The sequence below is a fragment of the Microtus ochrogaster genome, linkage group LG10, assembly GCF_000317375.1.
Source record: "Microtus ochrogaster isolate Prairie Vole_2 linkage group LG10, MicOch1.0, whole genome shotgun sequence".
NCBI classification, from domain to species: Eukaryota; Metazoa; Chordata; class Mammalia; order Rodentia; family Cricetidae; genus Microtus; species Microtus ochrogaster.
In genome coordinates, this window is record NC_022035.1 from 16,193,667 (window position 1) to 16,206,925 (window position 13,259).

Sequence of the window (13,259 nt, forward strand, 5' to 3'; positions counted from 1 at the left end):
GAAGGAAGGAAGGAAGGAAGGAAGGAAGGAAGGAAGGAAGGAAGGAAGGAAGGAAGGAAGGAAGGAAGAAAGGAAGGAAGGAAGGAAGGAGTAAATTCCAGCAACAAAGATGCAGGGGCAGGAAAAAGTGTTTTACTATATAGTGGAGGAGAACCATTCAATGAACAGAATAGATCAAAGGTGTTTCAAAACTGTGACCTCGGGAGATCAAGCAAAAGGATTCAATAATAAGAGGCCTACCTTGTTTCCGCAGTTAAAGTCAATACATTATTCAGGTAGTCCCTCATCCAAGCAGAAACGGCCAAGACACTGATGGACATTAACTAAAGAGAAGACATAACAATCAAACTGGTTACCGGAGATTTATCTAGCAGTCACTTGAAGATTAACAACCTTAAGTGACGGATTTATTATATAATTTTTATGTTTTTCCTAATTACTTATGGGTTATCTATTGAATTTTACTGGTAAATATCTGGCCAGTCCATTAAGTAATCACATATACACGAAATAGAATATTGGCAAACAGGATACAGACAAGTGCACACTTAAGTAAGTGGCTCAAGTTCAGTGATGAAATTGCCTAAGAGGAACTCAACTTTTAAATCTAAAATGGACCTAAAACTGTCATCCTTAAATGCAATGAAGCAATTAAATATGGTTCCTGAACAATTAAACATTGTCAAAAAAAAAGGTCACAGAAGCTACCAAAAAGAACTTCTGCAGACTCAAATCCAAACAAAGTAAATGTTAGAATGATAGTAATAACAATAAATGTAATGGTTTGAAACTCAATATATTCCAAAATCAACGATGATCATTATAGTATGATGGACACTCAAATCACTGTTCAGAAAATGAAAGAACCTCTTACTTATTTTTATTCTATTTTTCTTATGCAAAGCAAAGGCAGAGCCAAAGACTTAGTGAGATTTTTGATAACAGAATTTCTAGTCATGCATGCAGCCATTATACTGCAGTAACACCATTTAACAACTTCTCCTGAAACATTGAAACTATACAGGAAATTCTTCAATGCCAGTCAAAATTAGCAGATGAGAAATTCTCAGTCTGTCTGTACAGCAGAGTCACCTAGGACTCAAGCATTTCCTGAGCCCACAGTGTACCAGCCCTTGGAGCAGAAATAAAGCACCACTGATTTGACAGGTTCCCAGTAGTTCTATTTCACTGACAGGGTTGAGGACCACTTCAGCCATGAGAGGCTGAGAGAGCTGTGAAGAACAGAGAGATTAGACTCCAGATAACAGACCCAACCGACCCATCTCTTAGTTCAATAAGAGAGACAGTCAGACACTGTAGGTCCCATGATCTGAGCAATTGACAGGACCCAGTAATATATAGATAAAGAATTTGTACTGAAAAGTCAAGCGTGAACCCAACTAAGCATCCAATTGTATCAGTTTATGGGAACAATCTCATCCCCTCTGGGATGCAGTAAATAAAATCAAGAACGTGGGATTATTTCACAAGACAAACACAATCGTTTCTTCGCTTTAAAACAGGTATTGAAATACAAATTTCAAAAAGCAAAGGAAGAACTGTTAAAGATTAAAAGGAGATCAAAAAATTGCCCAATTTAATATGCTGGTCTTCTCTGAACTCTGAGTCAAACAAATCGATATCAAAGGAATTTGCAGACAACTGGAGAAATTTTAACACTGATGTTTAAAAATACTAAGACCTTGACTTCGCTTTTAGGTATGAACACAAATTCAATTTATTTTTGAAGGTCCCTGACTTTCGAGAGCTCTACTGTGAATTGTGGATGAGGTTTCACTATGACTGAGATAATAAACAGCCATGCCCGGCAGGGAAGGTTAGCAGAAAGTGGAGCAGGGTGTGTTAGTGACTACTGGCACTGAGCAGTGAGGAAATAGGGGTTAATTACAGTCCTTTCACGTAGATACATGCTTTAAAATTCTCATAACTCAAAACTGTAAGAAAAAAAAAAAACTACCTAAAACATGTTGGTAATGATTCTGCCTAGAAACCTTTGCAAAAAAGGAAAAGTTGGCTCCTGAATTCCGAAAATTTCCCTGTTTCATCTGAAATCTTTTCAAGTATGTCTTCTTTTCAAATATGTTTTCTTAAATATAGTTTAACACTCAAGCAAACTGACTTAGCCTGACGTTTAACACTTCTGGCATTTTGATGAACAGCTGTTATTTCAGAATTATTGTTGATGGATGGTCATCTAAGATGGTAATGAGTCTAAGCTGATGAAGACAGTGACCTCGAAACAGGCTCTCTAGAAAAAGCCTCCAAGGCGAGTTCCTGTCCTGTACGCCATGAAGAATGGCTCTCTTCTGGGAAGACAGTGATCACTTACTACCCTGTCACTTGTTTACGAATCTGTATTCCACGCCTTTCGTCTCACATCTGCTTGGCAATGAGTGACTCTCAACCTTGTAAATGTCACAGGGGTAGGATATTTCATTATTTTCAATTATTTTGCAGTTATAAAGAACCCCTTTGTTGCTCTACGAAGTAAGAAATGATCTTGCTATCTCCATCCTTCAATGTCTTTCTTTTTAATTATTTTGAGAATTTCCTACATGAGTATAATTATTTTGATCATATCCACCCATTCTTCTCCCGTCTAACTCATTCTTGTGTTTCTTCGTCCATTTTCAACTTTACAGTCAGGAAGCTTCATCGTGTAAAATTGATTAACAGTGTTTGTCACTAGACGCTATTCTTCCCCTTATAGAAAGAGGGGGAAGAAAGGAAGGAAGGGAGGGAGGGAGGAAGGAAAGAAGAAAGGAAGATAGAAGAAATTCATTTCGTTTGAACTGTATGTTTCAAGCCATTTCTTAAAGGGCAGGATGAATAAAGCCTTGGCTTTGAAGTCATGATGCCATTCAAAGACTATGCATTGATCTTGGCCAGGCTGTGCTGTGTGCTAGAGGCACATTAATGGGAAGAAACTGACACTATCTCCACGATGCAGTTAACCAGGGAAGAGGACACACATTACCAACTCCTCAGAGGTGTGAACGCACAGCTGCAGACTGTACTAAGTGTCGGGCCGAAATAGGACAAGATGCTTTAACAACTCCTTTTGGACTCTCTGACAGGGTCAAAGGGACTTCTCTAAGGTGCCTGAGATCTGAAGAGCCATGTCAAGGTAATTAGGAGGGAAAGGATAAAAAGAACTTTCCAGTCAAAAAGCAGAACAAAGGTTCCAAAGTGGAAGGCAGCGTGGTACGTTCAGGAAAGGGAAATTGCTCTGGTGGGAAGGCACACGCAGGCAAGAGTCAGATGACAGATAGCCTTGGAAGCCACCTGAATGAGTATGTCCTTGATCATGATGACAATGGGAAGCCATAGAACTCTGAACTCCAACTACGAATCCCACTTCTGTACTTTTCAGTGGATGACTTTTGGTACGACATTTAATCTTTCTTTGGTCTTACTTTTTCTTCATTTTAAATAATCATTAAGAAAAATCTGTGTTAAAGGAGATTCTTTTGATGAAGTGGACCCAAATCTATTACCTATGATTATCACATACCACTCTCGACCTGAGGGTTTCTCTTGATCGTTCTCAATGTAAGAATCTAGACTGTTCCCAAGTCAGTTCAGAATGGAATTACCAGATATGTGAAGGTCTACCAAGAGGACAGCCTAGAGAGCCACTGGACGGCCATTGTCAATCTTAGCATGTCTAAAACCGACCTCAACTCTGCTTGCTCTTTTGTCCCCCTGCCGGTGTTTACAGGCCCTAGTGAATGAGATAACGAGCCCTTCAATCACATCAACTGGCAACTTGGCAGACAGCCTGAACCTCTCCCTCTTCCTCACTGGACATTTAATTAGTTTTGAAGCCTTTACATGGTTCCTGAGAGGCATCTGGCAAATCCCTCCCCATTTCCTGCTGCTTCCAGCTAGTTCAAGCCCCAGCCTCTCTTGTCAGGATGTAGCAATCATCTCCATAAGATATCTCTCCAGCCCATAGACTCTTAGTTCACAATACAGAATCAAGCATGCTTCAGCACACAGCCGTCCCTATATGATTCCCAACTCCAACTGTCTTTTCCCTGATCTCCCTTGAGAGTGAAGTTTAAACGCCGGCAGCAGTCACACAAGGCCCTTTTACTCTCTCTTTAAAATGTTCTTCCATTGTGTTTGCTGGCAGATTGTTCCCATAGTTGACCAATGATGGGAGCCATTGCAAAGGGCACAGTGCATATCTCCCGAGGTCCCATGTCTGTTCTTGCAGTTACTCTGTCCCGCCCTGGCCTTGCAGTCCTCAGAAGCAAAGTAACCTCCACTTCTCCTTGGACATCAGCCCAAGCCTCAGTTAAAGTGGAAAGACTGTCTTCAGGCTCTCTCTGAATCCACAGCACTCTGAACACTCTTGCTGCAGTCCTGGGGAGCGTCTATCTCAGTTCCTGCTTTACCTGCTCAACTGAAGAGAACTCACCGAGTAATAGGGCCTCATACTAGCTAGGTGAGTGGATGGGAAAATAATTAACTACATGGAACGTCTTCTGCTTTCTGAGCAAGCTGAGTACTAGAGATCTTTAGCAAACCAAACACTCTGACAGAACTAAACTTGCTAGAAATTTTCCATAGAAAGATGCTGGCCAAATGACAATGTAATGACTTACAGTGTGGGTCAGAAACTAGTAGAAGAAGGCTTTAGACTGTTCGCTGTACATTTTACCGTGTTTTGCTGTGTTATGCTGACAGGTGTCTAGCAAACACTGCAGCTGTACCTGGGACACTGGTCGAAATAAATATCAGCACCAAGCCGTCTTCCACAGCAAGCAAGCACCCTTGAAAATAAATGACTTAAATGCCTGAAAACAATCTCATCCTCAAAGAGGGATTTTACTCACTGAGGCTGAGAAAGTGGTAAGGGAAGGCACAAACGGAGCATGGCTACACCGAGGAACAAAGCCAAAATGAGACTGAATCACTTCAATAAGTCATCCTCACATTACGTAAGCAAGAAGTGTAACATACAGGAACAGCTCTCCTAACTCAGTCGCCGTGTTTTCTGTGATTTCCCTAAATCAGTTCTTATTTTGTTTTAGACTTATATTTTCTCTTTTTTGGACTAAGCATATAAAATACTATATGTATTTATGGGGTATTCATATTTTAATTTACAAATCGGATGCGTATGGATCAAATCAGGGACATCGTTATTCACCTGTTATTTGGGATCTCCAGTATTGTCATGTATTATCTAAATATTAAGAAAAGATGTAGAAAATAACACAAGCATTGTTTCATAGAAATGCATTTGTCATTTGCTGCATCCAGTCTTGTAAAGTACCTTAACTAGCTCTCAACAAATAATACCAGGTGTGCACAGTTGAGGAGAGCATGTTCCATTTTCTCCTGAATCTAATTATGGCGGGAAGAGTGTTAAATCAAGTTGCTTTGTAAATCAAAACTATGAGTGCATTTACATGTTCTTAGTTGTGTTATGAAACATCTACCTATATAGTTTGCATGAATAGGTCATTGCCGTAAACAAAGCTTCTAGATTCTTCAAATGTTTGCGTAATTCACAGAACACGGCAGTGGCACAGATTCTCTACAGGAATGATAGATGTCTTTCCTTTGTGAGTCAAATCTGTTTGCAAGGATAGAATGTCAGCAAGGTCTAGCTCTTACTTCTCCTTCTGTCTCCACAAAGAGCACCCAGACAAACGATCAGGCTTTGGGGAGCATCATCCCCCTCCTCTTGTAAATGCTGAAACCGAAGCGAGAGCTTTACTTCTTTAAAAGCTGACTTTGTGTTTACTTAAAGTAAAATAAATTCTTGCTGGTTTGGAGGCCAAAGAGAATATGTTCCCAGGATACCTCCGCCCCCTCCCTGCATGCCTTCCCAGCTTTCCTTGTAGGGATGGGTGACAGAAGATGGGAGAACAGATAAAACTATCGGACGACATCTTAAAGGAATAGACAATGTTAATAATGGCCAGAAAAGATTGAGAAATTACTCACAGGCATAATTCAAGCATAGACTCTGTAGTCAGAAGTGGCAAACAATAGCACTTAGAATAACAAACAGTTCAGAGCGTTTCATACATCATCGATTGTGTTTGCTTGCAGATTGTTCCCATAGTTGACCAATGACGGAAGCCCTTGCAAAGGGCACAGTGCATACCTCCCAAGGTCCCATGTCTGTTCTTGCAGTCACTCTGTCTCTTCCTGGCCTTCCAGTCCTCAGAAGCAAAGTAACCTCCACTTCTCCTTGGACATCAGCCCAAGCCTCAGTTAAAGTGGAAAGACTGTCTTCAGGCTCTCTCTGAATCCACAGCACTCTGAACACTCTTGCTGCAGTCCTGGGGTGTAATAATAAGAGAGGCGGGGCTGCATCCCCAGCACCCCGGCCGCCTGGCTAGCTTATACCCCGAAATAATTACACGGGCACTGTATTCTTTTAAACACTGCTTGGCCCATTTCTATCTAGCCTCTTCTAGGCTATCTCTCGCACCTGGACTAGCCCATTTCTAGTGTAGCCCACGAGGTGGCTTACCAGGGAGATTCTAGCCTATGTCCATCCTGGGTCGGAGCTTCATCGCGTGTGCCTCAGAGAGCAGAGCTCTCGTGTCCACCCTGGAGATGGGAGCATGGCGTCTCTGCTCCAGAGCGGAGCTGTCGAGTCTGAGCTCACTTCCTCTTCCTCCCAGCATTCTGTTCTGTTTACTCCACCCACCTATGTTCTAAGCTATGAGCCCAAGCAGTTTGTTTATTACTTAACCAATGAAATCAACAGATTGATATGACACTCCCACATCACTGGGGAGCGTCTATCTGAGTTCCTGCTTTACCTGCTCAACTGAAAACTACTCACTGAGTAATAGGGCCTCATACTAGCTAGGTGAGTGGACAGGAAAGTGATGAAACTACATGGAACATCTTCTGCTTTCTGAGCAAGCCGAGTACTAGAGATCTTTAGCAAAATCAAACACTCTGACATAACTAAATGAAGGGAGACCACCTCTCCCTACATACGATGACTTTCACTCCCTGGATCAGAGAGACTCACTTTTAGTCTCTGATGTTCTGATATAATTAGTGCAGACACCGTCTTCATTCTCAAAATCACACGAGTTTACAAGAGAATGAATATGGTCACGAAAGAAGGGGAGGTTATTTCATTCTGCACTACAGTTTAAGGGTGTTGCGGTCACCCCTATTGTCCCAGCTTGGGTTTGTTCCTTGAGTGAAGCTGGTGGGATGGGTGAGGGACCCAATGTTCCTGTCTCCAGTGGGAATCGACATAATCCAGAATCTACCACCTACTCCACAAAAGCCTTCCATGAGGTACACTCAAGCCTGTGACAGCTGAAACACAAGGTATTTTAAAAATAGTAGTTTTACCTAGATTAATTTTTTCATAATGAAAATTTATTTTTAAAAGAGCTCAAAAAAATCAGAGTGCTTTTTTACCCCTAATTAGAAAGAGAAAAAAAAAACTTGAATGCCACTCATAGTATAAAGATATACTATATAAAGATATATACAGAATATCAATCTCAATATGAAAACAACTATTTTTTGGAGTCAAACTCCCTCTTGCCAAGAGAGTAACATTTTATGGAGTGTATGGTAGGAAACCATCTCGCTACGTATTCTGACATCCAGAGAACATAAGGAGAATTTCTTCTGTTTTTCCTGTTACTCCATCTATCCCCGACCCACCCCTAAACCATGAACAAGATTTCCTGCTCATCTTTCGTCTTTTTGGTCTCTTTCCATGGTTAATCAGGGAAATTCCACCTTTAGTGCCTTTTAAAATGGTAAGCAAACGCCAATGGCACACATACGGTAAGTGAAACGGGAGCTAAATGTTACATTATTTTCATTATGAAAAATTAATTACATAAATTTTCATTATGAAAAAATACGGGAGCATGCTTTTAGAAAATTACAAACAAATACAAAGTGTTTTTCATTTTCACCAACTTTCAAAAAAATCCTACTTATTCCTCTTTATAACAGGCACCTATCAACCAAGAATAATGCCCAAACCAGAAAGTTACAGAATCCATTCTTAAAACAGAAGAAAGCTTTCATTTAAGTGATGTGTCCTTTGAATGGGAAGGCTGTGATGCTTCAGATAAAAATAATCTCCACCCCTCCGGCATTTTGTGCAGTAAGAAGCATCATCTCCAGAGAGCTCCGCTGCAGAGATCCAGTGTCAGTCACTCCCTATGTGCAGCTCCCCACACAGCTGCCCGACACCCATAAAATACTAGGCAACTATCAGAGTCATCCAGAGTCCGTCCTTTGTCCCTGGTCAAGCTTCTTCATAACTTGGAAGACACTCAACAGATGGCAAGTCAGAGTGACAGCTCCTCAGGAATGAAGAAAATGCAGAGCGCTGGGGTCTGAGGACCTGTGGGTTGCTTCCTCTTAAACACGGCGACACCTCACACTTAACAAAAGTTAAATACTCAAAATCTATGTTTTTCCTTAAAGATTTTGATTCCGAGGATAGCAAAACAAAAATTACATGGGATGTCTATGTTTTCCCAATTAAGATGTATGGTTCTCTTCTTCATAAAACAAAAAAAAAAAACAAACAAAAACCCTCAGTGTAGGGTGAAGGAGACTAGTGCCAATACATTAGATAAAGGGTATGAGTATGTCAATTTACAATGTGAAGTGTAGAAGGTTCTACTTTGGAGCCCTATTGGGTATCAAGGAAAAGTGTGCCAACTCACAAGAGAGAGAAAGGAATAAGCCCACTCTCTACAGTAAGGATGTGAAGTCTGTTTTAGGGAATGGGGTGCAGATACCACATCTTTGTATCTTGCTTGTAATGCCAATGATAACGAGAAGCCAGCACTTGTTCCAGCTGGCGAAGAAGGAGATTGACTCGGACCAATCACGTGACAGAGAAACTTCATTAGCGTGATCAGCTCTAGCGTTCTAACTTGGTGGCAGAGTACTCGCCTGGTAGGTCCAAAGCCCTCAGTTCAATTTCAGCTCACACGTGTGAACACACACACACACACAGGTACACATGCATGTACACAAGGGCACACAGGGAAGCTGAGCCTGAAGTTTAGCAGCATGCTCAGGTAATTTCCGTGCACTCTGTGGCCTGAGAAGCAAGTCTGGAGGGCTTGGAACGGGCAGGTGGATAGCCAAGCCTTCTCCACTGAGGACTTTACTTGACATCATTGAGGACACATTCAGCGTGGTTCCCAGCAGGATAACTTTTCTATTTTCTACATATAGATAAATAAACAAAGCTGGACCTGGGCTTCCTGTTCTGATGCTTCCTAGCAAGTTACTGGAATCCTCTGAACACGGCTTTCTTTATCAGAAAAAAAAAAGGAAGGAGAAAGAGAGAGAAACAGAGAGACAGAGACAGAGACAAAGAGAGAGAAGCCAGTGAAAGGGCCAGTGATGAACACTAGAGTGAGCTGGCCAGAAAGCGACAGTATTTTGCTTTGGTTTCTCTCTAGAAGATTTTGCCAACTTTCCCAAAGTAGGAATAATTATTTCATACGATTTTAACAAATATTTCCCAAGGTTTATTTTGTTGTTGTTTATCCTCTGTTTGTTTTGATTTCTGAAACAGAGCTTCATTTTTTACCCAAGAACTGGCTTAGAATTTATTACCTAACGGGGCGGAACTTGAATTCACAGCAATCCTCCTGGTGTCAGTCTTCCTGCTAGGATTGCAAGCATGAGCCGTCATGCCTGGCACCATGGATATTTTTAAGTGAATGAAAAAAAAAAAGAAAAGAAAAAAACCTTGGGGCCAGCACCATATTTCAATTAGAAAAGGCTTGTTACACAAGCCTCTAAATACTTGAGTTCAACTGAATTCACATACAAGTGGAAGAAGAGTCTACAGAATCATCCTGTGATATCCACCCACAGGCCAGAGCACTGTCAGACTCCCCCCCCCCCACACACACACACACTTTAAAAAACTTCTTAAAGTCTATAAGAAAAAAGAAACCTTCACCAAGAAAAAGAAAGTGTTAGCGTTATAGGAGAACATAAACCCATCTACAGAAAAATTTTGTAAAGGAACTATAGAAAGATTTCACTACCGTGCAACAACAGATAAAATCAACAAGCAAGAGGAAACCTCAATAAGAACAAAGCAGGTAATGAATATAAATACAAGAGAGACCAGTGCATCCAAAATTATATGCAAGTAGATAGGCAGGTGGCAATCCTTGCAGGTATTGGAAGAAGTAAAAAGTGAAGTAATAATATCACAAAACTTGAAATTTTCAGATGGGTTAAAATTGAAAAGTACAGTATTCCTAACAAGGTGGCAACAGATACTCTTGTGCAAAGAATAAGGTATATTGATGGCTTTATTTCTGAGCTAGAATTCCAAAGCAAGGTTACTGGATCAAAAGTACTGTGGTGGAGGTGGCAGGAACAGCGGTTCTAATCAGGACAATAATAATCACCACTCCTACTACCAGGAAGGGTAGCAATCCACTTCCTGTTTGTCTCCTTGAGGAGATTAGCAAGACTGTGGTAACTGCACTGGCCACCTGGCTTCTAAACTAAGGGCCACTGTTCTGCATGCTCAGCACACCCCTAAAAATACGGGGGCCCTTTTATCTATTTTAAAGATAGAAAGCCAAGGCACTCAATTTATCTGGTAAATACACAATAATCACATAGGAGCTACTTGGTATTTTCGTATTTTATGGATGTTAGCTGCAATTTCTCTCTTTGTGTTACTGCTCTCATTGCAAGCGTTTTAGTATCAACAATCTCATGTCAAGGACAATTACAAAAATCATGAAATAAATCATGAACGTACATGAACATTTGGGTAGCATAAGCAAATGGCACTTCTGTCTGAAACCCAAATTAGAGCACAGGGAGACGTGACGGATTGTTACAGAGGAGAGACCCGAGGGGGGAGAACAGGGCTGGAGACAGAGCAGGTAGCCATCTATATAAACACGCAAATCATAACATCCATACTCTTACAGTCAGAAAGATGAAGGACAGGCTAACAGTAAAAGAATAACATTTTGAATTCCCTGGTTGGTAGCATAAAGGGGCCTGCAAACGGTTAAGGGGGTGAGGTGAGGGTAAGCAGATTTCATTATTCAGAAGAGCAATGCCTTTGCAGAATGATTTGGGTATTTTCCCGAATTGGAAAAAAAAAATAAGTAATTTCTCCAATGCTTTATTTTTTTTTTATAGACCAACAAACAGAAGATCTTGTTAATGGGGAGGTTCAGAGGTGAATAAACCCTGCGTGCTAAAAGCATCGTCTAGGTGCCAGGGAGCTTAGCCCTGTCCCTGGCACCACCATCGGAATAGCTGACCTCTGCCATGCCATTTAAGTTGCTCTCAGTTTCCTGATTTACAAAGAAAGGAAGTTCAACTGGGCCTTCCATAAAGGTCCCTTCGTGAGGAACTGTAACGGTAACAAATCTGTCACTCGAAAGCATAATGTAGGCAAGTCAAAACCTAGCAATAAGAGTAATAATTACACATTTCAGGAGAAACAGAGTTCATAGACTTAAGAGCAAATAGCTAAACCAGTAATTTGGTGACCCTCGTTAAAATGTGTCCTTTTAGACCTGAAAAGAACATAAGAACAATTGGTGATTTTTCTACTTCCAAAAGCCGAATGGGACTTACTCAGCGTTCTAATTTTCGCCCTGACTTTTTAAAAGTTGTCATTTTGGATATTGTTCAGATGACTTATTAACAACTTAATTTGTCATCTTAGAATGGTGTCAATCGTAAAGGAACTTTTTTTTTTAATGCCATCCTCTAGAGGCCAGATATAATCGCTGCTGGGAAAGAAGGGGGACTGGCCAATGCCAGGCAGACGACAGACAGACAGAGAAATAAATAAACTGCGCGCTAAAATTTCCAGCAGGAAATGGTGAATATAAATTACTGAAAGGAAACAAAAGCAGCAAAAGGGAATTTGCTTAAACACGACAGCCTTCTGAAGTAGCATTCACAGTTGTAGTATTTATATCTTCCTAAGCATTATAAATAATACACTATGAACACTTTATGTAAGCATGAAGTGTCGCTAACTCACACAGCATAATTTCCATGGACTTGTTAAATTTTATGTATTTTGTTTCCTTAAATGACTGGGTTTTTTTTTTCCAAAAGCATACATGAAATTCCTCAAGCATCCCAACTTAGCAATAGTTATGTGAAAACCACCTTTCAGAGTGCATGGCATTTATAAACCTATCCAGACTTTTGATAGGGTCTCTAGGTATGAATCCTTCTAAAGACATATTAACACCATTTGCCGCAACCAATTTATATAGGCGCAGAGTTATGACGTAAAGAAAAAATGTAAGGCTTGCACAGTTATCTAAAAGTCCTGCAAACTAGCAGTTCGCGGGTAGTATGCCATAATTCTCTTATCTACCAGTACAGGAGCGTGCATTTATTTATATCCTTAGATTAGCTTCATGTCTAATGTTACTGGCACTTGTATACAGGGGCGGACTTTTTTTCTAATTACACATGGAACTTGAGCTAGATCAAAGGCATTTTAAGAAGGTCAAATTTTACTTCTCTGCAAAACAGAGGATGTGATCTCACGTCATTAATTAATGCTGGGCCATGCCCTTTGGCGCCTTCTCTGGTGGTGCAGAAAACCGGGTCCAGCCCTGCCCAACTGCTGGGATGGTGGAACTAACTGTAGGCTTACCCAAAAGAGCAGGTTGAGGGCGTAGAGCAAGCAGCGCAAACACTTCACGGAATCTTCTCTGGCCATTGTGAATCTCCAGAGGGAAAAGCCCCATGCTTTCACCACATCCTATTGATCCAGGCAAAGCAGCCGCGATCTGCAGGAACGGGCACAAGCAGAGAACTAACTTCACAACAAGTGCACCCCTCTGCCAGCCCAGTATTGTGCTAAACCTCAGATGGGTCCCAGAATCCCCTAGCCTTCTCTAGTCCAGACATCGTCCCATCAAAACTTATTTGTTAGAGTCATAAAGGGAACAAGACACCTAAAAGTTCTAACGTGACCTCAGATAACACCTGCTGCCCCGAGAAAAGGCTGACTCTCGGGATGAATGAAGGTGTACAGTAAAGTGGTTCCCAGGAGACCTGCCGCGCGGTCTTCTGCATTCTAATGAGATTTTCTTTGCTCCTTCCCAAGGGACAGCAATTGTTCTAAAGGTTACAAACCTTTATCTCTCTAGAGATGCCACGGGCATCGGGCATCTCTCCCAACACACACACACAGAGAGAGAGAGAGAGAGAGAGAGAGAGAGAGAGAGAGAGAG

At 41.2% G+C, this 13,259-nt stretch overlaps 1 protein-coding gene across 3 annotated transcripts in view; it reads right to left on the reverse strand.

The window, feature by feature from the left end:
- The window catches only part of Tspan12 (tetraspanin 12), a 78,793-nt gene that overhangs the window by 59,216 nt on the left and 6,318 nt on the right, over positions 1-13,259 (reverse strand). For all 3 annotated transcript variants that reach the window (XM_013352462.2, XM_026787551.1, XM_026787550.1), the window contains 2 exons: positions 12,677-12,812; positions 241-323 (listed from right to left, as the gene is read on the reverse strand). In XM_013352462.2, coding sequence (XP_013207916.1) covers positions 241-323; positions 12,677-12,742 — 149 coding nt within the window. In that variant the 5' untranslated portion in view covers positions 12,743-12,812. The remainder of the gene's footprint in view (positions 1-240; positions 324-12,676; positions 12,813-13,259) is intronic.